General features: G+C 39.9%; 1 protein-coding gene across 5 annotated transcripts in view; it reads right to left on the reverse strand.

The window, feature by feature from the left end:
- Positions 1 to 630: 630 nt before the first annotated feature.
- The window catches only part of LOC135198621 (LETM1 domain-containing protein 1-like), a 237517-nt gene continuing 212722 nt past the window's right edge, over positions 631 to 25425 (reverse strand). For all 5 annotated transcript variants that reach the window (XM_064226374.1, XM_064226373.1, XM_064226372.1 and 2 more), the window contains 2 exons: positions 18432 to 18575; positions 631 to 1139 (listed from right to left, as the gene is read on the reverse strand). In XM_064226374.1, coding sequence (XP_064082444.1) covers positions 963 to 1139; positions 18432 to 18575 — 321 coding nt within the window. In that variant the 3' untranslated portion in view covers positions 631 to 962. The remainder of the gene's footprint in view (positions 1140 to 18431; positions 18576 to 25425) is intronic.

Genomic DNA, 25425 nt, shown 5'->3' on the forward strand with positions numbered 1-25425 from the left:
AGGTGTAATACTAGTACTCAGTTTGCTTGGAGTTTTATTTGGGTACAACTAAATTGTGAAATGAGCCTAAAGTAGTTATGGAAATCTTCTGACCTCCAAATCTTTAAATGAGAAGCAAATTAATTAACTTCTGCTTTCTGCTGACATCTGATTGCAGTTGTATTGGTTTTATTTTTTTCCCTTATATCTATCTATTGCCTTTTCCTATAACTAGTCTCTCTCTCTCTGCTGGCTGATTTCCTTTTGAAGCTAACTTGGGTTTAGTCTGTTGAATCTTTACATAAAGGTTTTCAGCTGATGATTTTAAAGAACGTACGAAGGCATTTGCCTTAAAGAATGCCATTACTATATAGATGTTTTGCATTTTCACATCATATGGATATCAGCATTGTCCTACAGAAAAAGTCTGCATCTACACACAATGTAATTTCGGTTAAAAGATTTTACATATAGGAGAATTATGAGATATTTTACAGCTATTCTTAAGGGTTCACAGAATAATTATTTAGTATAATTGAAAGTGAAGACAGTGTCGAAAGCCCGTGAAAAGAAATTCATACCTAAAAAAAAAATACAGAATTTTTCTCCATCAAAGTTCTGAGGAAAATTGGTTAATAAAAACAAGAGAAGTAAGATGAAAGTATTACTTTTTGAAATAGTATCCAAATTACAAACAAAACTGAATATTCTACACAGCTGTATAATTACAGGTCACGTCATAACTTTTCACAAAAATAATATGTAACTTGAAAATGAACTAGTCTCATTCTTATGAATGAACTGACATTGTGGTAAACTTTTACCAAATCTAAGAACATGAATGGCTTATTTCAAGCAGATGAGGTCTAGGGAATTAGCAAATGTATTCCAAATGTGAGAATGCACAAGCAAGGTCGAGAAACTCTCAATCAAAAGTTTACAAAAAGTTTCCCTAAAAATATACATATTGGACACAATAGTTACTAGTAAATAAGCACAAAATTTGTGGGTTGATTGTAAGCAAGAAGTATAGGAAGATGTAGGAGCAAAGAGTAGGAAGATGAATCTACTTCTCTAGACACAGTCAACCATCTTTCCATGAAGTCTGTCATAGATTTCGTGCTCATGTTAGTTGGGTTTACACCACGTAGAAACAGGCTCTGAAACAAGAGATGCATGAATAACTACTATGCACAAAACCAGGCTATGGAATCATCTGATATACATATACTGTAATATAATTTTTCATGATAAAATTTATTATTTGGATACTTACCTACTGTTAAAGTTAGCTCATATCTCCACGCCAATAGGCGAGTTGGCATTCAAAAAAAAAAAAAAAAAAAAAAAAAAAAAAAAGAAGAAGAAGAAGAAGAAGAAGAAGAAGATCGCTTGGCTGACCCGGAAGACCGTCTAGTCCACATGTTCTCCACCAGGTGCGTTCAAATGTTTTAGCTCTAGTCAGAATTCTCCTTGACGGCCCACTAAATGTGGGGAGGCTGGGTGAGGTCTAATTTAACAGTAGGTAAGTATCCAAATAATATATTTTATCATGAAAATTTATATTATTTGAGACGAATCTTACCTACAGTTAAAGTTAGCTGATTCCCACTTTGAGATAAAGGATGGTGGGTAGTGCAGCTAGACAAATTCCGCTCAGCCAAGTGAGCTAAGAGCTTCTTGTATGAAACTCAAAACATTCTTACCCGATCAGGAATCTTTCCTGGATAATACTGCCGCCAGGAGGTGGATTCCCTTCAGGTTGCAAGGCTCTCGTGTGTGCAGTCAAGAGCAGCCTTGCGGAGAAAACCCACTTCATTTTCAATCAGAATAAATAGAAGTGGCGTGATGGGACCCCTGTAGCTGGGTCCAAAAGCCCCTGAAAATGACAGTCAAATACAAAGTACATACCTATGATACAAAGGTATGCTCCTGTACAACAAATGTACCTTCATGCTTCCCAAAAAACCAACACCCGGGATTAAAATAGAGCCGAAAAGATTGCTCTTTCTTTCGGTTCAGGAAAAGACTATACCCGCTATTACTAGAGGGTTAAGGGCTTTACAGTTTTCAAACGCAATTTCTACATCTTTAAGATAATGAGTAGCAAAAACCGAATTACAATTCCACTGAGCTGCATTAATTACATCCTCAAGAGACAAATTCTTCAAAAAACTAAAAGTAGCAACTGCTCTTACACTATGTATATTTACCTTCAATAAAGGTAAGATATCTGGGGTTAGTTTTTCATGTGTTAGTCATATTAAATGCTTACCAAAAAAAACACATTGCACTCTTAGATAAAGGAGCGTTAGGTTTTCTAACACTACAAAATAAATTATTAACTCTGCCCCTCACAGGCTTTAAATCTATCTAATAAATTTTTAATAGCTCCAAACGGACAGAGGAAGGTTCTTCTTCATTTCCCACCAATGAGGTCAAATTTGGAATTCTTACCGTTCTAGGTAGAAGTTTAGCCTTGACATCATTCTTAGCTCTGAACAAGGGCATAAATTATAAAACAGAATCTCCTCTGCAAAAGCCTACCTTATTGGAGAATGCTTGTAACTCTCTTACTCTTTTGGCTGTCACTAGTGCTACCAAAAAGAGCACCTTCATGGTTAGAAACTTCAAAGAAGCAGATTCCAAAGGTTCAAACGGATCTGCAGATAAGAATTTTAGCACTACATCCAAGTTCCATCAAAGAGATTGATACTGAACTTTGGGGACTTCAATTTCAAACAATCTCAATGCCTCCTTAAGATCTGGATCATTAGAAATATCTAATTTTACATGCCGTAGTACTGATAACAGCATGGATCTATATCCTCGAATAGCAGCTACAGAGAGCTTCTTACTATACCTAAAATATCAAACCTAAGATATCAAAAGAACTTTATTATGTTGTTATCCCTCTAGTAGAACGACACCAGGAGCAGTACACAACCCATTGTCTCTGATACAAGGCCAAGGTTGTAGTTCGTCTTGATTTAAGGACAGACTTTCATGATGCTTTAGAAAACCCTCTCGCTCGAAGGAGATGGTCGAGAGTCTCCAAGCGGTTAAGTGTAGCATGCAGAGGCTTTAGTGGAACCGCATGGAATTCGGTTGTCTGAGTAGATCCTTCCTTAAAGGAAGGACACAAGGGAGATCCACTGAAAGTGCTAGAAGGTCCGGAAACCATTCTCTCTGAGGCCACCACGGAGCTACTAGTGTTATTCTGCAATGATTCGATTCTTGAAACTTGTTCAGTACTTTTCTTATTGTTGCAAATGGAGGAAAAGCATATGCATCTAGGTTGGACCAATCTTGAAGAAATGCGTCTACTGCCCAAGCCTGAGGGTCCTGGCATGGAGAGCAATACACTGGGAGTTTCTTGTTCATTACTGTTGCAAATTAGTCCACATTTGGAGCTCCCCATAAACTCCACAGCAACTGGCAGACTTGCGGATGTAAAGACCATTCCCTGTGTAAGACTTGTCCCTTCCTGTTCAATTGGTCTGCCAAGACATTGTTCTTCCCTGGTATGAACTGTGGAACCAATCCTATGTTCCTGGCTTCCGCCCAAAGAAATAACTTCTCCGTTATCAGAGACATTGACTTTGATCTTGTTCCGCCCTGGTTTCTGATGTACGCCAAAGAGGTAGTATTGTCTGAAAATACTGCTACTATTACCTTTCCTCTGACTGTCTGTTCACACTTAAGGAGGGACTTTCATACTGCCAACAGTTCTAGATTGTTTATGTGCAACTCTCTCTCTTACAGTGACCATACCCTGGACATCTGATAGCCTCCCAGGCAAGCTCCCCAGCCTGTCATTGAAGCATCTGAAAACAAGGTTAGGTCTAGGCTTACTACTCTTAGGGATGACCCTGTTCCCAGTCTTTGACAATCCTTCCACCAATCTAACGTCTCCCAAAGACTTACTGGGACTGATATTAAATGGGAGTCTGGCAGGGACTTCCTGTCCCAAGATTCTCTCAAGTATAGTTGAATTGATCGCATCCTGAGCCTTGCTAAACTGAAAAATCTTTCCAGAGATGCCATGTGTCCCAACAGAGACAGCCATTGCCTTGCTGGAAGCTTCCTTAAGGGCTCAAATTTTCCTAGAAGCAATAAGAAATTGTCTATCCGTTTCTCCAAAGGAAAAACCTGAAAACTATGAGTGTCTATCCTCGTCCCTAGATAGAGAATTGTCTGAGTTGGAATCAGAGCAGACTTCTGAAAATTTATCAATATGCCCAGTCATTGAGCCAGGCAAAGTAACAGATCCTTGGCCCTCAGAATTCCCTTGAAAGAGTTGGCCAATATTAGCCAGTTGTCTAAATAGAGCAGAATTCTCACTCCCAACAAATCACACCATCCCCCTACTGGTGCTAAAATCCTCGTGAATACCTGCGGGGCTGTGCACAGGCCGAAGCAAAGAGCTCTGAATTGAAATGTCTTCCCTGCAAAGACAAAGTGCAGGAACTTGTGAGACTGAGGATTTATCGGAATGTGGAAATAAGCGTCTTGCATGTCCACCAACATCATCCAGTCGTTCTTCTGCACTGCCGCTAGTACTGTGCTAGGTGATTCCATGTAAAATGAGGTTAAACGAATGAAAGCATTGAGTCTCAACACGTTCAGTACTGGACACCACCCTCCAGGCGCTTTGGGCACCAGAAAAAGACAGTAGTAAAACCCAGGAGAGTTTCCTGACACCAGCTCTATCGCTTTCTTCTCTAGTAATGATACCACCTCTTTCTAAAGTACAAGAAATTTTCCCTGCAGATAATGATAAGCTGGAAGAGCAATTGGAGATGACGACAGAGGCGGAGGAGACAGAAAAGGAATTTTGTAGCCTTCCTTCAGTACCTCCACCACCCAAGGTTCTGCTCCTAAGTCTCTCCAAACATGCCAGAAGATCTGCAGACGACCTCCTACTGGAACCTGAGGGCATAAAGATTCATTTCTTTCTAAAAAAACTTAGCAGTTTCATTTTTATTGGAGCCTGGTAAGGACCTACAAAAGGGTTTAGCAGCTGAAGACTTCATGAGATGAGGAAGGACAAATTTTTGCCAGGGGGCCAGAAGGCAAAGAAGGAGCAGGTCTTTTATTCCCCACTTTTAAAGATTCTGATAAATTCCCTATTTTCCTGTATGGAAATATCCTCCCTTATGTACTGCCTTAAATAGAGATGGATTCAGAAGGCGTTCAACAGGGGAACCCAAAACTGCAGCCATCTTCTGAGAAGGAGAGACCTTGGTCAAAAGATAAGAGCACAATTGTTCTCTTTTCTTCAAGATCGAATTAGTGAAAGCATGAGAACATTCACCTGCTGCGTCTGAAATAGCCTTATCCAGGCAAGACAAAAAATCTAAAGACTCTTCCCAAGTTATGATACCCGCTGGCATCAGAAAGTCTTTAAGCGCAAGCAGAGAAGCGGCAAAGTCTCTGCCTCTGTATTAGACCAAAGCACCTTACCAGCCTCAAGAGCGCGTCTTTTCATAGAATCGAGAAACGCAAGGAAATCAGCATCGTCGACCGAGGACAGTTTCAGCGCCGGTAACGAGCCTGTGTCGTAATAACCGATTCTCCGCGATTTCAAAAACCCCAGAATACTAGAGCTGGCAGACTTACCAGAAGCTTTGTGTGCCAGAAGACATATGTCGTCAAAACATCCTCTAATTGAAGGCGAAAGCTTAGCTTTCTTAAAAGACTTAATGGGAGTTGAAATACTGGAAGACAATAACGACCTAGTCTACAGAATCTCTTTCCTCCACCAAATGAGGATAAGGAGAAGTGCAATGCTCCAGTAAGTGCTGAAAGACCGAAGGAGAGTCTTCCAACTCAAGCTCTTCTTCCGCCAGTTGCGGAATCGAGATGACAGCAGCCGACTCCCTGCAACGAAAATTTGTCTCGATAGGCAAAGAGCCTCCAGGAGAAGTAGTCTGCAGTTTTCCACTAGCATCGACACCAGTCGGCCAAGCTGAAGCAGAGGGGATACCTGTCGGCAAAGAAAATGGGATTTGTAAGAGAGGAAGAGAAGATTCATCAACACTGAACTGTACCACTTCATCTGAATGTGTCTCGATCGTCTTGGGAACAATCCCAGATGACATCTTTAGAGAGTAAAGCAGCTAGAACAGCATCTAGTTTGGAAACAACAGTAGAATCTGTAATCATAGAAGGAAGAGAAAGAGAGACATTAGCAGAGTCCACCTGAGACTCTCCAACAATAGAAGACCTAGGAATAGCCTAGAAGGATTTAGAATGAGACTGAGAAGCAGACGAAATAGGTTCAACAATTGATTGAGTCAATGTAGAAGATTTAGAACAACCCGCTACGGGATATCATTATTAATAAAGTCTATATCTAAATTCTTACTTTTGTCGGTTCTAGAAACCTCATTGCTAGCTCTGGATGAAGGCGAGGTCGAAATACTGTGTGAAGACTTACGCTTACCAAAATGATTTTTCGGCGAACGTGTTAAGCGTGACTGCATGTGACAGCATGAAAAAGGAGAGATAGGAGTCAGAGGGCATAGAACCCCATCACCCCGAGAACCGACCCAGTTCCCTGGCAGCAGACTTTTCCAACTGTTGCATGGCAGACCTAGGCTCGGGCTACATACGGGTGAGGGCACCGACACTTTACCTCTACAAGGGGAACGCAAAAAAGAACACTCACTATGGAAGGACTCGGAACGGTTTGTTATCATAAATTCAGTTAATCTTTTAACGGAATCTAAAATAAGACTTACTTTCTGTTCAAGTTTCTTGATACGCTTTTCCTGAACCGAAAGGGGAGCGGAAGTTGGAGCTACAGAGGAAACGCTAGTACTATCATTATCAGTATTAGGCCTAGTATAGGAAAAAGCCGTAGTTTGAGTAGGGGTAACTGCAGACGAAGGCTCAACAGGAATGGGAAAAAAGGTAGCTTTATGCCCTGACCTAATTAACTACTTCCACAGTCTATCTGCTTCCCTTCTTTTCCTATTTCTAATATACATTTGAGCATAACATCCTTAGGCCAATCCTTGCATTCCTCACACCTAACCTCTAGATCACACACTGTACCCCTGCAGTTGGTACAAACATTATGTTGATCTATCTCAAATTTATAAATTCTTGTTACACAATAATCATTTCTACATAACCTGATACTGGTTGACTTGCTTCTGGTGGAAGACATCCTAGGATGATTAAACTTACAGTACCGTGATAGAAGAAAAACAACCAAGACTCACCAAATACGTACCAACATTCGCCTAGACCTAATGGCGGCAAGGAGAATTCTGACTAGAGCTAAAACATTTGAACACACCTGGTGGAGAACAGGTGAACTAGACAGTCTTCTGGGTCAGCCAAGCAATCGTTTTTTCTTTTTTTTTGAAAATCGACTCGCCTATCAGTGTGGAGATATGAGCTAAATTTAACAGTAGGTAAGGTTCATCTCAAATAAACACTTTTTCTGTACTACTGTACTCATGCTTTATGGCTTTCACTATATCTAAAGATACCAGTATTCTGACAAAAATTCTGTTTAAAACTGTCAAGAGATTTAATTACCACTCAAACAAGGGGAATTAAACCTGAAATCAATTTCTCTACAGTAGCCCCTCATCCTCTCAATGCTTTGGCAACATGCTGTATTGCACACAATTGTCCCGAAAAAAATAAAATTTTTTTACCGCAAATGACAATTTTAAGTACAAAAATATATTCACAGAAATTTACCTAAAAGATGAAAAGAGATGGAAATGAAATATGATACACCAACATAAATTTAAAGGAATGTTTCTTGAAACCTTTGATTCATGTGATAGCACAGGTACAACTATGGTTTAAAACCCATATTTAACAAACGTAAAAAATTACTACAAGCCATATATTGAAAGGCATGGCTTCAAACCTACTGGTATGGAAATGAGGGTTATTAATGTTATGTAAACTGTAGAGAATATAGGAAGCATCATTGCCAAATGCAGTGTACTTTACAGACTACATAGAAAAAATAAAGCAAACATTTAGCAAAATCCTCAGTAACTTCAGGGCATAAACCATGGACAGGTTCATCCTATGCAAACAATGACTGAAGCAAAAGGAAACACTTGACTCGATAATGAGTGACAAGTCCATGTGCCGAGTTATTTGGGTAGAAGAATGTAATATAGTAGTATCTAAAACTTATTTACAATATTTTATATTTCTGGGCTCAAGGACTTAATTAGGTCAGCAGATGATCTTCATGTTTGTTCAGGGGGACAAACAATATTCTGGAATCTTGAATAACAGTTAATGACCTTTGTTTCTAAAAATTTCTAATGAACTACAGAATACAATGCTGCATTCAAATTCTTCACTGCAACTGAAGATTACAAGAATTAGTCTCAGAATGGTCACATCATGTAAAGAATTTCTTGTCTCAGGAAACTGAGCGGTTACCGATAGAAGTTGGCTGGGAGAGTTGCTTTGATACAGGCAGGCGGCTACACAAAAATGAAGTTTTCTTAATAAAACCAATATTGCAATACTTACCTGAACACCTGAATTAGCCCTGGTCACTGACTAGCCAGAACTATATCCCCACATATTCACCCACTATGTGGATAATTTTAACTGTTAGCGTTACCAGTGCTGCAGGTAAAATCTAGTCAAATGAGTTACCTGTGTTACCATTGGCAACACTGCTGCTTGTCCCCTCAATTGAATCATTCACTATCAAACTGAAGTGGGGAGGAGGGTGGGAATTATTCAGGTGTTCAGGTATTACAATATTAGTTTCATTATGAAAACTTCGTATTACAATACACTCCCTGAACACCTGAATTAGCCTGATTAACAAAATTTAACAGAGGTGGAATCAATCTAATTTAGCCCGATCTGTCCATGGAGCATACGCAGGAAACTCATCATCAACCTACCATGTATATATGTATGTATCCTCACCTAATTATCTAACTCGGTAGGTGAGGATGTTTGCAAGGAAATTACTTCAATGTCAGTGTTGAGTCTAAGGTACCTTCTTATTCATGGAGGTAAAAACAATTCTCCTCACCTGGTCGTCCAACTTAGAAGGTGAAGATGCATGCAGAGGAAGTACCTAACCATCAGTGTCGAGTCCAAGGTACCGCCTGAGTCTGAAGAACCTCCCATGTGGTATTCTATACCTCTCATGTATGGAGGGGAAACGATGAACTTCTCATGTGGCTATCTAGCCTCTCATGTATGGAGGAACCTCCTATGTGGCTATCTAGCCTCTCATGTATGGCGGAGAAGTTGAGTTTGCAGGACCTCCCTACTGCTCCCTGACACAGATGACTTGTGCTGATGAAGTTGTAATTATTCCAGCATGACCATCGGGATCTGCCTAACCTCAAGGGCCTAAAGGAACAATACACTCAGTCTAAGCTTGATCAACAGAAACACTCGAGTTTATTTAGACTATCACTGACTACCCAAACTAACATCCAAACCCTAACAAGATAGCTATAAAACTAAGTTACTGCAATGACAGGACCCAGCGAGTAACCTTTCTCTGAAGCAAACTGAAAATCCGTAAGGTACAGCATTATGAAAAATCCACACCAACTCTCAGATAACCGCCTACACAATCGCAGACACCAAAAAATTCCTCTCAAAAGCCGAAGGGTATCCATCTGCGATACTTTGCACCCTTGGACAAGAAGCCCCAAATAGAAAGCTTCGAAAGTGATGGAGAACCAGTTGCAAGAAACTAAATGCACTTTGGAAAAAGGAACGAGATGGGCACCTAGGGGAACCAAATACACCTAGGGGAAACCAAATAAGATTCTCGAACGAGGTAAAAGTTCCTCAGTACGTGACAAAAAAAGAAAACTTTGAGCTCGAACTGGACACAGTATGACAACGATGACACGAAATTGACGATCGAGGAGACAACTTGTTCCCAAAAGACCGTTGCTGAGCGCAAGAGGCGCTCTCAACAGAACCTTCTTATGGATGTCCGGAAAGTGCTGAGGCAGATGATTTAACAAGAAGTAGGCCTCCTCTCCTTGACAAGAACATAGTACAGCTAGCTGAACTGTTAGTCTGGTATGCGAACCCCTCGAAACCTAAGTGAAGATGTTGTCAAACAGTTCAGGTTCTGAGAAACATCCCTCAACTCTCACAACATCCACATAAGACAATGATAAACTTCTGAACAAGTCGTACTCGACTGCGCAATCCCGCACCCTCCCCCCCAAAAGGCACAATGAAGTAACACTTGTCCAACCGCTGTCCACCCCCTCACAAGAGCCAACCATCTCCAGTTCTGCAATTCGTGTAAGAACTAAATACTATGACATAACCCTGAACTAATCTCGCTCGACTGCGGATACCCCCCTCTACCCAGTGACTTTAACGTTACATCTGAGCCGATTATACATTGGCGATGCACACCCACCCATACAAGTCAACAAAACACTGCTGCGCCAAACGTGCACTAACAAAGACGATGACATAACCTTGAGCCAGTCTCTCTCGTCTGCGAAAACCCTGACCCAGCCAGTGACTATGACATGACACCTGGCCAACTACAATGGGCGAGCAATGCCCCCAAAAGCGAATAGGTCGCAAAACGCGATCCAACTAAGCTGGTTGCACCAATAGTAACTAGGACGAAAGTCTGGAGCTGAGGCTACTACATGGATCAAGTGAGGGGAGGAAGTACTCCCTGAAACCCTGGAAACAAGGCCGAACCCACATTGAACACCTTGAAGGATTAATGGAACTATTCATAGGAAAAGGCTGAGAAAGAAGCAGGCAAGAAACAAGGAAGAAACCACACTCGGAGTAACCACCGAAGCACCTAATGCTGACATTGTGCGAACTTGTGCCGCACGCACCAAGGGTGCCTCTAAAGACAGGCTACAAACTGCGGAACCAATGAGAACCAAAGAAGGATATTACCAGCTACCGTAACGAAAGGAGAACAAGGAAACGTTACTAATGATGATGCAGACGAACTGCCAACTGCCATAGCCCTAGCAATAACCGCGGAGGCACGATATGTCTCCAACCCTGAAAGCATAAAATGGGAACTGAAGAAGGAAGATTACCAGCTACTCTATGAAAGGAGAGGCTGAGGACACAAACCATACTGACACAGTCAATGATGGCGAAGACGAATCGCCGACTTCCGTAGATCCCAGAAGAACTACGGAGGACAAGAGGACTATTAAGTTTCAAACCCAGTACAGAAGGATAAAAATACGGAGTGCAGAAACTCCGAAACCGCCTTTGAGCAACGAGACCAGCAGCCTGAGAACCACAGGATCCGTGGAAGGTGCTAAGAATACAGCACCGCCAAAATTACTTCTCTCAACCCCGAAGAGAGAGAGAGAGAGAGAGAGAGAGAGAGAGAGAGAGAGAGAGAGAGAGAGAGAGAGAGAGAGAGAGAGAGAGAGAGAATCGTCGAAATCCGCAAATTTCAGGAAACTGTAAAAAACTGTTTGCTCTGGTGTGATAATAGCAAAGAAACAGGATGACAGAGAGAAGAACCCGCAACGATCTCCGAAGAATGACCAGATAAAGAAGACTGTGTAAAGACATTATAAGTTTTAGAAAAAATTAGGAGAGAAAGAAACTAGACTGACTCTGTTCCCCATGATAACCTTGGCAAACACCATTAAAAACTCAGGATAATTCCTCAAGAAGTGATCATGAATACAGTCCGTTTTCAAACTACTGTAATTCGTCTTACGATAAATCGATTTTACGATGGGGTTAGTAATTAAAATCAGCACTACTACATTTTGAAAATAAGTCTTTCTATATCTCGCATGCAGCTGGCGCAGGCAGCCGTGTGCAGTCAGGCAGCGACTATGAATCAAGTGTTAGATGGTGGAAAGTAAGATGAAGAAAGAGGATATGAAAGGAGGAAAGTAAACGGAAGGCACAGGCGAGAGAGAGAGAGAGAGAGAGAGAGAGAGAGAGAGAGAGAGAGAGAGAGAGAGAGAGAGAGAGAGAGAGAGAGAGAGAGAGAGAGAGAGGATAAATTAGAATCCTCTAATTTCTCCACCTCCATAACTTTACACCATCTTCTAAGTTAATAAGTATTATCTTAACAATATATACTTATATAACTGCTTACAGCCATGAACAACCAAATGAGACACTACTTTGTTTGCTAATACTATGGAATCCTAGCAACATCCGTTATAATATTCAAACCGCGTACGACAGTAAACACTTACTGTATTTATGTTATAAATGTAGCTGAAGCTGGTAAGGTAATATTACATGCATCGGCAACATGAATAAAACTCCAAGCTTTATGTGAATTCAAAACACAGCCGTGGTAAAAAGAAAACTACTAGCATGAAAGAGCTCATTACTGTTGTTTTCACACACACTGACAAAAGACAAATTATGTAAAGCTTGTAATACCGATGAACACACTGACAAAAGACAAATTATGTAAAGCTTGTAATACCGATGACAACGAGTGAAAACAAACGGAATCACTGAAACTTACGCAAACTCTTAGCAGAGGGGAAAAGACTAGTTCCAATGAGACGTATTAGTCAAATTTGTACTTAAAATTACGTCATGAGACAGACACTATGACTTCGTTCCAATATAAGAAAAGTATCCAGATATTGATTTAGGCTAACTAGGAACAAAAACATTCGCTGAGACCCAATGAGATGTTTGCATCTGGAGCCAAGGAATTGACTAGTCAGCATCTTTGCCTGTCTAGGATATGTCTGCCCCCCTCCCCACCCCCCACACAGTAGGGCTATGCATTAACGGCAAGCTTGTAATTGTAATTCCATTGAATTGTAATCAATTACACATTTTCAAGGTAATTTTAAGGGTAAATCTTTATACTATCTAAAATCAAATTTTAGATGTAATTTGATGATGCAACTGGTAATTATATTCATAACTGTAATTGACATGAGGCATCCTGTAATTACTGACGGAAATTCGTCTGCTTAACTGATGAAAACATCATACTACCGAATTCCGTTACCAGAAGGAACATTCTCAGAAAGTAATGAAATATGCAAATTCTTATGATTTCTGATTTATATGATGCAAGATACCATTATCAACTATGTTAAAATGTCACAGTTAATAGACCGAATTTCCACTTGACCACTGCAAGGCGAAAGGAAGGAATGGGTGGGGAGGAGCTTAGTTATGTCAGACTGAGCCAGCCAATCAGGGCCAAGAAGCGCTATGGGAATAACAATACAGGTTTTTTGATGAAAAATGCAATAAGAATGTAGTTTACATAGTTTTCAATGCACCCAAAGCATTAAAAGTAAGGTTTTCTTAAGATTTTTTACTATGTTCCGGCTTACGACGATTTTCGGAAACCCGTTGTAACCTGGGAACTGCCTGTACTTCCTCAATTTACATCGGCCAAGAATGAGTTAAATAAGCAGTGGCAGCTCGTCAATAGGGACTGTGAAACTGCAGCCCCCCCCATCAGACGCCAGCCACACATAACGTCATAACACAAACAAACACATGGACATGCATGTGAAGAAACTCATCACTGCGTCAGAGTGCTGAACTTAACATTACACACAGTGATACAAATGCACTAGAACCATGCAAATTACATTAAACACAACATAATTATACGAATGCGGGGAGAAAGGGGGAGGGCTTCCCGCAGCGGAAAGGAGAGCGTGGACTGCCGGTGACGCAGTCTTGTCTCAGCTGTTGTTGTGAATGGGTGTGTTCTTGCATCGCTCTTATTTTCGATAGTATTTTTCAATTTGCCAGGATGATTTTAAAATATTATTGAAGTGTAACAATTAGGTTTTTGAATAAATTTTCTTTTTATGTCTGTTCGTTTCCTTTCACACAATATTAAAACAAAGGCTAAATGTTTTCTGGAGCAGCACCTCCACTAATTTTAGCTACGAGCCGCCACTGTAAATAAGGCGAGGTAACTCGCAAAAGCCGTCAGCTGAATAATTGAATCCCAAACCAAAATATGACCGCTATATTAGTATTTACTGAATGATTGAACCTAAACTAAAATATGACTGATATATTAGTATTTACTATACGGTAATATGAGGATACATACAATATTGGATTACGCAGCTGGCAAGCCTACACAGTACAACAATGCTGAAGTCCAACCAAATCATCACATGTCAGAATGCATGAATCTCCAGGATTGGCCAATACTTGTAATTACTATACAGATATGTAGCATAGAGGATACAGTGGACCCCCTGTATTCGCGTTCTCCGGATTTGCGGACTCGCACATTCGCGGATTTCTCTTGGGAACATTTCCCCGCATTAATTGCGGAAAATTCGCACATTCATGGTATTTTTCTATGAGAAATATCCACTACTTCCTGGTTTTTTTTATCAATTTCATAATAAAATGCACTTTTTGTGATAAAACTTTTAAAAACGCAGGATTGAAACATTTTTTAGTGGGTTTTTCTTCATTTTTAACTAACAAAATAGGCTGCTTTTACCCTTTTTATAGGGGTTCCAAACATTCGCAGATTCTAACTATTCACGGGGGGGTTTGGTACGCATCCCCCGCGAATAAGGGGGGGACCACTGTACTTTAGGCCGGACTACTGTGTTAACTTTATGCAGTTTCTCTTGTACTGAATTACGCACTGTCTGAGATTTAACTGATATCAATAATTACCGTGCCGTATACGAATAGTGAAATAGACAACCTGATCACCAGGATTACCACTACTACAAGAGAAGCCAAATTTACCCACAGACAGGATGAGGCACTTTTGAAGACGACGGAGCGCTATCCAAAACTTCAGAACCAGACAAACCAGAAACCACATCCAAACAATCAACCACAGACTAGAAGCTTCTGTTGCAAAGAACTCAAAGCAGGAAATAAAACCAAGGATGGTTCTAAAGACGAACCTTCTGACTAGACACTACAAGGGAGTCCGAACTCTGGGGAACCTAACCTGCTATTCTCTTCCCAAACACTACTTAACCTATTACCGGTACTTATCTGTCACTGGCCTAGCTTTACATTAACCTTAGCAATTACACATCAAGGGGGAATCTGCTGCTTAACACTGCCTGCTTTGCGCCAGGGGAACTGGCAGATCCTACACTCTGTGCTTGCAGTTCTCCACAACCCCCAGCACCCATTAGGGCTGGTTCTGGAACAGGCAGGGGAGCTGAAAGAGAATGATTAGTATCACCTACGCTACTGCTCCTATCTTTATTTCAATTAGCTTTCATGTAATAGCAAACAATTTAGGCATTTTCTATCCTCCAATTCTGAACCGTTCCTACTGTAGCTCTTCTTAGTTTAACTCTCGCAATTTTGCTGCTATCTTCTATGTGCTCTTGGTAGTCATAAGTGATTTAATGAACTAATCCTTACATTCTATACACCTCTGTATAACATACTTTACACTTCCCTACAGCTAGAGCAAAAGGAATGTCAGTCATTTCAGGGTACTCATCCTTTGTTGCACTAGCACATGAACGACGTATGCCAACATCTCAACCAGCAGCTGTTGGAGGCGAGGCTGATGAAGCAGAGATTGAAGTAAGGATTTGTTGATGAGGCTCGACCATCTCCCAACGATAACAGAGAAGTTCCAAAAACAATCGAAATGCGATCCAAATCAGGGAAAATCAGAAGAGACGTTGTAAACGAAAGGCAAGGATATCAAAACCCAATCAACACCTCGGTAAACACTGTGAGGGTCGGGCTACATGACCAAAAGTTCACTGGGAGCAGGACCACGTCCGGCTCACCACACGAACGAATAACAACTGAGGGGACAAGCCTCTGGTGGCCGGTATTTGCAGCAGCATTGCCAACAGTAGCACAGGTAACTCATTTGACTAGATTTTACCTGCAGTGTTGGTAACGCTGACAGTTAAAATTACCCACTTAGTGGGTAAATATGTGGGGATATAGTTCAGGCTGGTCAGTGTCCAGGGCTAATTCAGGAGTTCAGGGAGTGTATTGCAATAAAAAATATTGCAATAAGAAATATTAGACTTGGCCTCTAATATTTTTCTCCACAAACATAGGAAAAAATATCAATCATAAGAGAAATAAAATATATACAAACATAATTTCATTCTGCCCTTAGCTGCCTGGATTTGTTATGATGTGAGGAGCTCAGGTGCTCTGGAAAAATATATACACAAAGGGTATTGATGTGACAAGTGTGGGGGAGTTATGCCCCATCCTCCAACACTCCTCGACTGACTACCCTTTGAGAGAGCTGAAAAGTACAAACACTTGTGCGCTCTCTGCTCTAGAATGGCTCTCTCACAGCTGAAACCCGGTTGTAGTTGCAGTCAATCCCCACAATTTGCGGACTCACGATTCGCAGACTCGCCAATTCTCTGTATTTTTCACTGAGAAATATTCACAAATTACTGTATTTTCATACCACTTTCATGACTAAATGCCCTTTTTATGATAAAACTACTAAAATACTCTGGTATAAGCATTTTAGATGGGATTTTTCGTGTTTTAACTATCAAAATACTAGGCCGTCCTAAGCGTTTTTCAAGGGGTTTTAAGTACTACTTGCAGATTTTAGCTATATGCAGCGGTGTGGTACCCATGCCCCTGAATAAGGGGGCTCTACTGTATTACAACAGCAATTTTATTACTTATTAATAATTAAAATTATGATTCAGAATCTGGTTAAATTCTACTCTATCATTTTCTGTCCTTTATTAAATTAACACCAATGGCCACGCCAATGAAGCTAGTGTTTATAAAACTCAATATAAACAATACCTATACTAGCTACAGGCAACCCTGCTTATCGGTGGTGTCGGTTAACGGAGTTCCAATTTTAAGGTGCTTGGCTAACGACGTCGTTAACCAGATTTTCGGCGCTGATAACCGGTTTACTGATGTCAGTAAACATTTTATCAGACCAGATAAGCAGTGAATGGTGCTGATCAGTGGTTGATTGGCACCTTATGACACCTAAACAATTTATTACCATAATTATTGGCAAATTCCGCTTACAGGTGATTTTCAGTTAGCGGTTCTCGGCAAGGAACCCCTGCCGTATTTGTTTCCCCATCGAGAGCAGGGAAATTGTACTCCACTTTAGCATTAACCTACCTCCACTATGATGGCTAATTGGTATATATACTTGGAACACGTAGCTCTTTTTAAGAATTTTTATCACATCACTGTAATAAATAAACACCCATTAATCTACAAATGTCATCTAATATACTATTCAAGGGAAATTATAAGTGATAAATGGATCAGTACCGAAAGAGATGCTACCTGTCCTCAAGAGCAGGGTAATCAACATGACTGTTGAGCAGCCACCAAAGAACCCAAAGAAAAAAAAAAATAGTCCAAAGATCTATGGGCAACATCCTGTAAGTAAAAAGGAGGTAAATGAGGTCTCTGATGTGACCATATTCCCATCCTTAGTACCTGTACGACAGGTTTCTTCCTGAATGTATGCTAGTGCCCGACCTTATGAAAGCTCACCCAGAACGTACTGTACAGGCAGTCCCTGGGTTACGACGGGGGTTCCGTTCTTGAGACGCGTCGTAAGCCGAAAATCGTTGTAAGACGGAACATTGTCAAAAATCCTAAGAAAACCTTACTTTTAATGCTTTGGGTGCATTCAAAACTATGTAAACTGCATTCTTCGTGCATTTTTCATCAAAAAAACCTTCAAATATTGATTATTTTGTATTTTTGGTATCATATTTCTTCTCCCAGATCAGCGCTGTAGGCGTCGTAACCCTGGAAATAATTTCTGATGAATATAATTGAAAAGTGCCTTAACCTCGGAATGTCATAAGCCAAACCCGTCGTAACCCTGGGACTGCCTGTATTGATCATACATAAGGTCAAAAGAAATGGAGGTCCTAGACACAACTTTTTGGCCAAGTTGGAACAAGCTGTTGGCACTTAGTCTGGAAGCGAAATCCTACGTGATAATGCAAAAGGCCTTCGGGCACTTGGTAGCCTTTAGGGTCTTTAGATACGGAATGCTTGTATACATGAAAGATATCTCCTAAACTTTAACAGCATCTGGTGTTTCCAGGAGGTCAAGGAGCATCATTAAAATGACCCCCCCTTTGGATCTGGTTTCACTGAATGCACTTTAAAATACACTTAAGTATAAAAAAACAATTGGCAAAATATGAAAAAAATTACCTAATAGAAATGAAGTTCTAACAAATGTGCACTGCCACTAACAAGGCAGTCTTGGAAAACACAATTTTATACAAAACCATTAACCCTAAACATAGGGAGTACCCTCCTCCCATCCCATCATGTTCACTTCACAGGAAGTCAGAAAGAGAAAGTAGTGGATGGCACAAGGAGGTAGGATGAAGCATTTGCAGTTGGTATCCTCTGGATAATTCAACATCACAAAAATACATCATACAAAATTAATAAGCTGTGTACGAAAAATGATAACTTAAAGCTTAAAACATTAAAAATAAAATTATTTTACTTACAGACTTTAATTGATCATAATTCAATGAATCAATTCCTTCCCTGGATATTGCAGTATCCAGATAATGAAGCATCTTAGCATGGTCATGTAAGCCTTGTCTTCTTCTAAACCACACTGACTTTCCATGCAATCTCAATAATCCGTTCTAGAACAGAAAATCAAAGGATATCTTTTAATATTTTTATGCATTACGTATTTGTATACCCTGGATTTGTGATCAACAACCTCAGAACTTTTTAGATCACTGAAATAAATAAATAAACAGGATTCTCAATTAAGTAAAATATTTCTAAATATTTTAAAAAATACGAATACTTTTTTATCCATTTCTAATTATCACTTATCAAATATGGTACAACTACAGTACATTTCAACAATAAAAACAAGAAAATGTTGGGTTCAACTAAAACAAAGTAAATGTTAGGCACACTGTAAACCAAAGTAAATTACTGTACTGTATTTAAAAACAAACTGTCTCGTAACTAACATACTACATACTTACAATTAGAACTTTGCATATTCAAGAAATCATTCAAAATGCTTCAGTCAAATTAACAAAAAAAAAACAAAAAACAAACAGCAGTCCATCAATATTACTGAGCAAGTACTGCTCAATCTCAGAAACTAGGGCAGTGACTGACTTCAGACATTATTGCTAATTTAGAGGAGTAATTTTTATTCACTAATATTTCTACACTTTTTTATTAACTTAAAAATAAATTTTCTTTAAAAAAAATTGTAATTTTCCACCTGTAACAATCACGAATAAAAACAGGATGGGTCTTCCTGATATACTGTATGGTAATTTGATAAAAAGAATAAATTAAGTGAATAGTGTATGTAATCTGATAAAAAGAATATATTAAGTGAAATATTCTTTTTTATAAGGAAGTGACACCCGTGCTATTATGCCTACCATAATTAGGGCTAAATATATAGTAAAAATGACTAGGGATATTCTAAAGAAAGATGATATGCACATTCACAAGGTTTCAGAAAATTCTTGAAAAACTTTTTGCCTTTACCACAAGCTGAACTTATTATATTGCATGGTTCTTTCTGAAAATCTGGATCATTATCATCATTATAACTCAACCATCTTTAGCATTAAAACATATTTTTGTCGTAATTTTCAATACAGTATCAGAATCTGCAAATAAACCATCTTTTACTTAATTTAACTCTCCAACTGGTAATATATTTCCACTTAGTCAATGACTTTTTATATTTCATGCCTCTCAATCAGGTTTAGGGATGTGGCTACAACCACCAGAATTACCAAGAGATGTACTGGGCTGAGGAGACCCAGGATTTGCAATCGGTTATTTATGCCTCATTCAAGCCATCGGATCACTCTGAAAAGTCCATTAAAATATGATAGCATAAAATGAGCACACCTGGTTATGGCAATGTAGTTAAAATAGCAAATTTTATAAGATGAAAGTTGTATTTTTCCTAACATGAAAAACTGAGGTTCTTTACATTAGGATAAGCTTGCAAACATTAACTGGAATGGCCATTAGAAAAAAATCCTGATAAGGAGTTGATTATTAAGTGGTACTAGGAAGACCTGTCCTTCTGCAAGTCTGATATCCACTTAGCCTTTCAGTCCAGCTGCTAGATGAGAGGGGTGACTTGAGATAAGTTGTTATGTACAGAACTTCATGTTTGTTAAGAAAAATACAAAATGCTTTTAAATTTTGCTATTTGTTCCTTCACAAATGCAGACCTTTCTTTCACTCTTTACACTGGGAAAACTTGCCCATTAGAGAGAGTAAATCTGAGTGCTCTCTGAACTGACTGGTAGGTTTGCCCAACCTGAGATGCCCCCTTTCTGGTCCAATAGGAGAAAAGGAAGGGATCCCACACCTGTAGCATACTGCCCATATGGGACATGTAGTCGCCAGACTTCTGGACAATCAAATAAATGGGTTTATAAGCAATTACTTGATCAGGATGGAAAACCTCAGGTAATAGTCACAGACAAAACCCAGCTAATGACAATCAACTAGTTTGTATGTCTGCCCTTCTTTCCCATTGCCAAGAGAGAAGGTGGGAGTGCATCCTTATATATTAAAGTAAAAGACTGGTGCCCTGGTGATGGCCATATATTATCCCATGTAAAAAAAAAAAAAAAAAAACTTGTGCAACTAACATTTTAAAATTTAATGCTGAATTCTTTCATGCCAGTCATTTTCCTCACTTCCATTACTACTCTTACTCACTGCAGGTCTGATGTGGTGAGAGGGATCACCCCCACTGTAACGTTTGGCTGCACTCTTGAAAGTGTATATGTACTATTTAGCAGACTTTAAAAAGTCCACAAGTATCATAAGTACCTGGATAAGGGATTGGTAGAAAGGTGTTGATAAACTTTATGTGCAGTCTGGTGACTGCAGTCTCTTTAATAAAGTTTAATTTGTATGGTAAGCAGGATTTCAAAGGAAATAGAGAGCAAGCAGTGACACTGCTTAAGGCTCGTGTAGAATTGACAACAGCAGCACAAAAGTCACTTGTATCAACACCGTTACTAATAAGTGACTTAATGCACGGAGCACCCAAACTGGAAACAATTAGTTTGTGTGTGTATATAAAAAGAAAATGAAGAAATTGGATTATTGGCATTCTGTTAGTAATAATATGCATGTTTGTTGTGTCTCATTCATATCACTAAAAGAGAATGTCATAAAACTAAAATAAGCACGACTAAATACATATAAGGAAATTACCTTCAGGTTAGGATAAGTTTGATGATCATCATAGATTAGGTATAATACTGAAATGGTTGAATGTTCCTAGGTAAGTTACTGGCTAGGCAGGTTTTTTCAGTTATGTATTGTCTGCAGAAATTTATAGTTAACCTGTGCTGACTGGATTTTGTAAAAAAAAAAAAATTATATCTTTATAATAAAATAGGGTTTTGTATATACTTACCCAGTAATTACATAGCTAAGAGCTTTCTACCTACAGCAGCCTAATAACTTAAAATTTGCGTTAGCACTAGTTCTGGTTACAATGTGGTTAGAATGCCCTGCCCACTATCGGGGAGAATATGTAGGTAGCAACCTGGCAGAGAGCTTCAATTCGTTTTCCGCTCTAAAGTCCATGCAAGGGGAGGTGGGTGGGCTCTGATCCTCTAATTACTGGTAAGTAAGTAGTACCTCGAGATACGAAATTAATCCGTTCCGAGGCGGCCTTCGTATAATGAGTTTTTCGTATCTTGGAACACATTTTACATGTAAAATGGCTAATCCGTTCCAAGCCCTCCAAAAACACCCCATTAAATTTCATAATAAAGCTAAATTGACCTATAAACAATGAAATACTACAACAATTTGGACCATTCAATACCTAAATTAAGAATAAAAATCCAAACCTGTAAATAAAGTGTATATTAGTGTACAAGAAATATTATTACTCGAACGTAAAATGTCGAAGCTTACCTTTCGAGTGAGGCTATCTCCGAAAGTGGCGGCAGAGGAGGAGGAGGAGGACAAACGGCAGATACGTACACTTAACTTTACGAAACACAGAAAAAAATGTCAAAAAACAAACTAAACTTTACAAAACACATTAACAAAACTGTAACACTTAACTTTACAAAAAACTTAAAATAAAATTTATTTTGTCTTTTTTTGATTGTTACATTTCGTTTTACTTTTTTATAGTTTACGTAATTTCAATTTCTTCACCACCGAATGGATGCCAGTCCGTTTACGGAATTTTTCGAACCACCCATGAGAAGCCTTGAACTCTGGGGTTGCCGTTGATGTCCCCTCTCCGCCGTCGTCTTTGGCTTGGGCAATCAAATCGCCGAAAATAGCGCTGGCCTTCTGGCAGATTACCGTCTCAGTTATCGTATCGCCATCGATTTCTTTGTCCTCGATCCATACAAGAAGCAGCCTTTCCATTTCATTATGCACATGGCTCCTCTTGTTGGACAAAATAGTGACGCCCTTGGAAGGTGTAGCTGCTTTGATGGCTTCCTTCTGCTTAAGGATGGTGCCTATCGTCGACGGATTTCGGCCGTATTCCTTAGCGATCACACTCAACCGCAAGCCAGCTTCATACTTTTTTATTATCTCCATTTTTGTCTCCATAGAAAGCATTCTCTTCTTTCTGTGAACTTCAGCAACTTTCTTGGGACCCATGACTCTATGTACTGTACGTAATTAAGTTGCGTTCTCACAACACGATAAAGTAGCACAACACGATAATATGTACGTACTGCAACGAAATCACTAACAAATTTACGTTACTAAACGAAATCGTTGGAGCGAACGAATGCCGATTGCGTACGGTAAAATTTCAGGTGCGAAGTGGCCGAGGTAAAGCACGCCAACACGTAGTACGTATGTATAGAAGATGCATGATGGAAGGGATGCTGTCCAATTAAAGAGAAGGATTCATGGCTTGGCTAGCATCAGGAACCAATGGGAGAGCAGGAGGATGGTGGCGAGTCTACTATAACTAAGATGGCGGCGTGCGGCGCGAGTTTCAAAATTGTTATGGGGCGAATCTCGGACTTTCAGAAACCTTTCGTATCTTGAAAACTTTTCGTATGTAGAGCAGTAAAATTTTTCGTCTTTGCTTTCGTAACTTGGATTTTTCGTAAGTTGAGCCTTTCGTATCTCGAGGTACTGCTGTATATACAAAACCTTATTTTATTACAAAAATCACAATTTTTTAAAGTAAATTGTATTTTTCCTAACTATACAAACCTGAGGTCATTTACATGAAGAATGGAATTACTTTTGGCGTAGCTGGAATTACAGCTGTTACATTCTTGAACAGGGTGGTTAGGCAGTAATTACCGTGTGGCAGGTGGGTAGGAGGCCAGCCTGCCCGAATGTAAACACTCCACTGTGCCTTTCAGCCCAGGTTCAGATTGAGGGGTCGCATGAGGTGGGCATATATGTAAAGGACCTCATGTTTGTATAATTTACTTTCAAAAATTGTGATTTGTTCCTACACAATATGCAAACCCTTGGTCCTTTACATAAGGAAGACTCACTGATTGGTGGGAGGAATATGAGTGAGCCTCTAGAACTGACTGGAGTTCTGCACACCTGTGCTATTCCTCCTGGTCGTAAGAGTGAGGAGGAGTGCCCTGCCTCTGAAAACTTGATTGGAGTATAGGAGTTGCATGATCAAGAGTCAGACTTCTGGGCCTTTTCAAAATGAGTGAGGAATCATAACTCATCTGAAAATGGGCTGGGAAGAATATTTAGAGTTGGAGGCATTAATGCAAAGTTCTGGGAAGGGTTTGCATTATTGCCAGTCTCCTTCCTCCCCTTGCTAGAGGAAGGAGTGGGATTGCTTCTATGATTCTGATAAGTAACATAGAACAGAAGCTCTATGTGTAAGCTTACCGCATCAATTGCCCCACCAGCCAGTTTAAGTTTGAGTCCTATCCTCAACCCGAAGGAAGAAGAGTGGAAGGACGAGGTGGGGGTGGGGAAGGTCACGAGGCCAGTCACTCTCGCATCCTTCTTACCTCTAGAACTGCACACCAAAGGCGAGATGCAACTTGTCTTCTTGAAGGAGCCGGGTAAGCAAACACAACCTGCATGCATCCACCACCAATCCAAGGAAAGAAGGTTCCAAGGACCTGTGGGCAGGCCCGAAGGAAGAAAGATATAAATATGGTTGCAATGAGACCTCATCTACTTACCTGTCCGACATATTCTTCGGAAAGATGAAAAGTACCAATCCACTGAACTATCAAACTGCAGAGAAGTCTCTCACGGTCTCGTAAGACATGTCATTGGACACTTCTGCAATGGCAGTCCGCAGCGGATAAAGACACCAACACTCCGCGATGGGTGTCGATCCTTCTGAGTACAGCAACACGCCAATAGTAAAAAGTAATAACTGATCGGATCAACCAATACAAAGTCCACAGCGTAGATCATGACGCACTCGGACTCTTCAACAGATGCCGACTGACTGCACTCAGTGAGCCGTCATGCATCCAAGACGTAATCACAACGACACCCGCCTTTTGAAGGGTTATGCTGAGAACAACCAAATATAAATCGTCTATCTTGTTCACCACCAATGTTGGGAGACAAGATGATTATTCTCTCAAGCCATGTGCACATCAGACGATAGTCAATTGCCTTCTAGAAGCTGAGGTCCTGTAATGATAGCTATAAGAAATAATAGTAGATAGGGTAGCGTAAAAAACCGAGAGAGAAAATAATCAAAGTACAGTGAAAATAACAAGAGAAAGAGTAAGAAAGAGAGTGAATAATCAGAGTATGTACAGTGAAAATAACAAGAGAGAGAGAGAGAGAGAGAGAGAGAGAGAGAGAGAGAGAGAGAGAGAGAGAGAGAGAGAGAGAGAACTGAGCTTTGGTGTGTGAGTCAGAATTCGATCAACAAGCCTAGACATAACAAAACCTTAGTCACAAGAAGTGGGACCATAACACCATCGCAATTAAGACTGTCATAAAATCTTTCACCTGTGACCTTGCACCAGACTTACTCAACTTCTATTGAGAATGCAGCTCCACCTCCAGGAGGAGGTATTAACATGTTAAATTACTGACTCCACCTGGAAGAGGAGGAATTAACATGTTAACCCCACCTAAAAGGGGATGGGGAAAAGATAAGGAAATATCCGCTCCATGAATCAAGAATCCAGTTGGGCGGAGAACTAGCACCTACACCGCCTTAGGTTTGGCTGAATTCAAACCCAGGGTGGCTGAATTTCAGAACGCTAGAAGAAGACAGAGAGGACCGGCAGCCGTCCTACAGTGAAGAAGCAAGAACTATGCCGGTGGTCCAACCCAGAGTCTCACTTTATAAACTTTGTAGTTGTAACTTGTATTCTTTGAAACAGCAAAGAAAGAAACTCTGCCATTTGTCTCATTCAAACTTCTCCTGAGAGACTAAGCCTACTAAGATTACTAATCCAGAACTAACATTAAGAAGAAGCATAAAGTTAAACAAAGAACCAGACTGCAGAACTAATCATCAAGAAGAAAGAA

Source organism: Macrobrachium nipponense, chromosome 22 (assembly GCF_015104395.2).
Source record: "Macrobrachium nipponense isolate FS-2020 chromosome 22, ASM1510439v2, whole genome shotgun sequence".
In the NCBI taxonomy this organism is placed as follows: Eukaryota; Metazoa; Arthropoda; class Malacostraca; order Decapoda; family Palaemonidae; genus Macrobrachium; species Macrobrachium nipponense.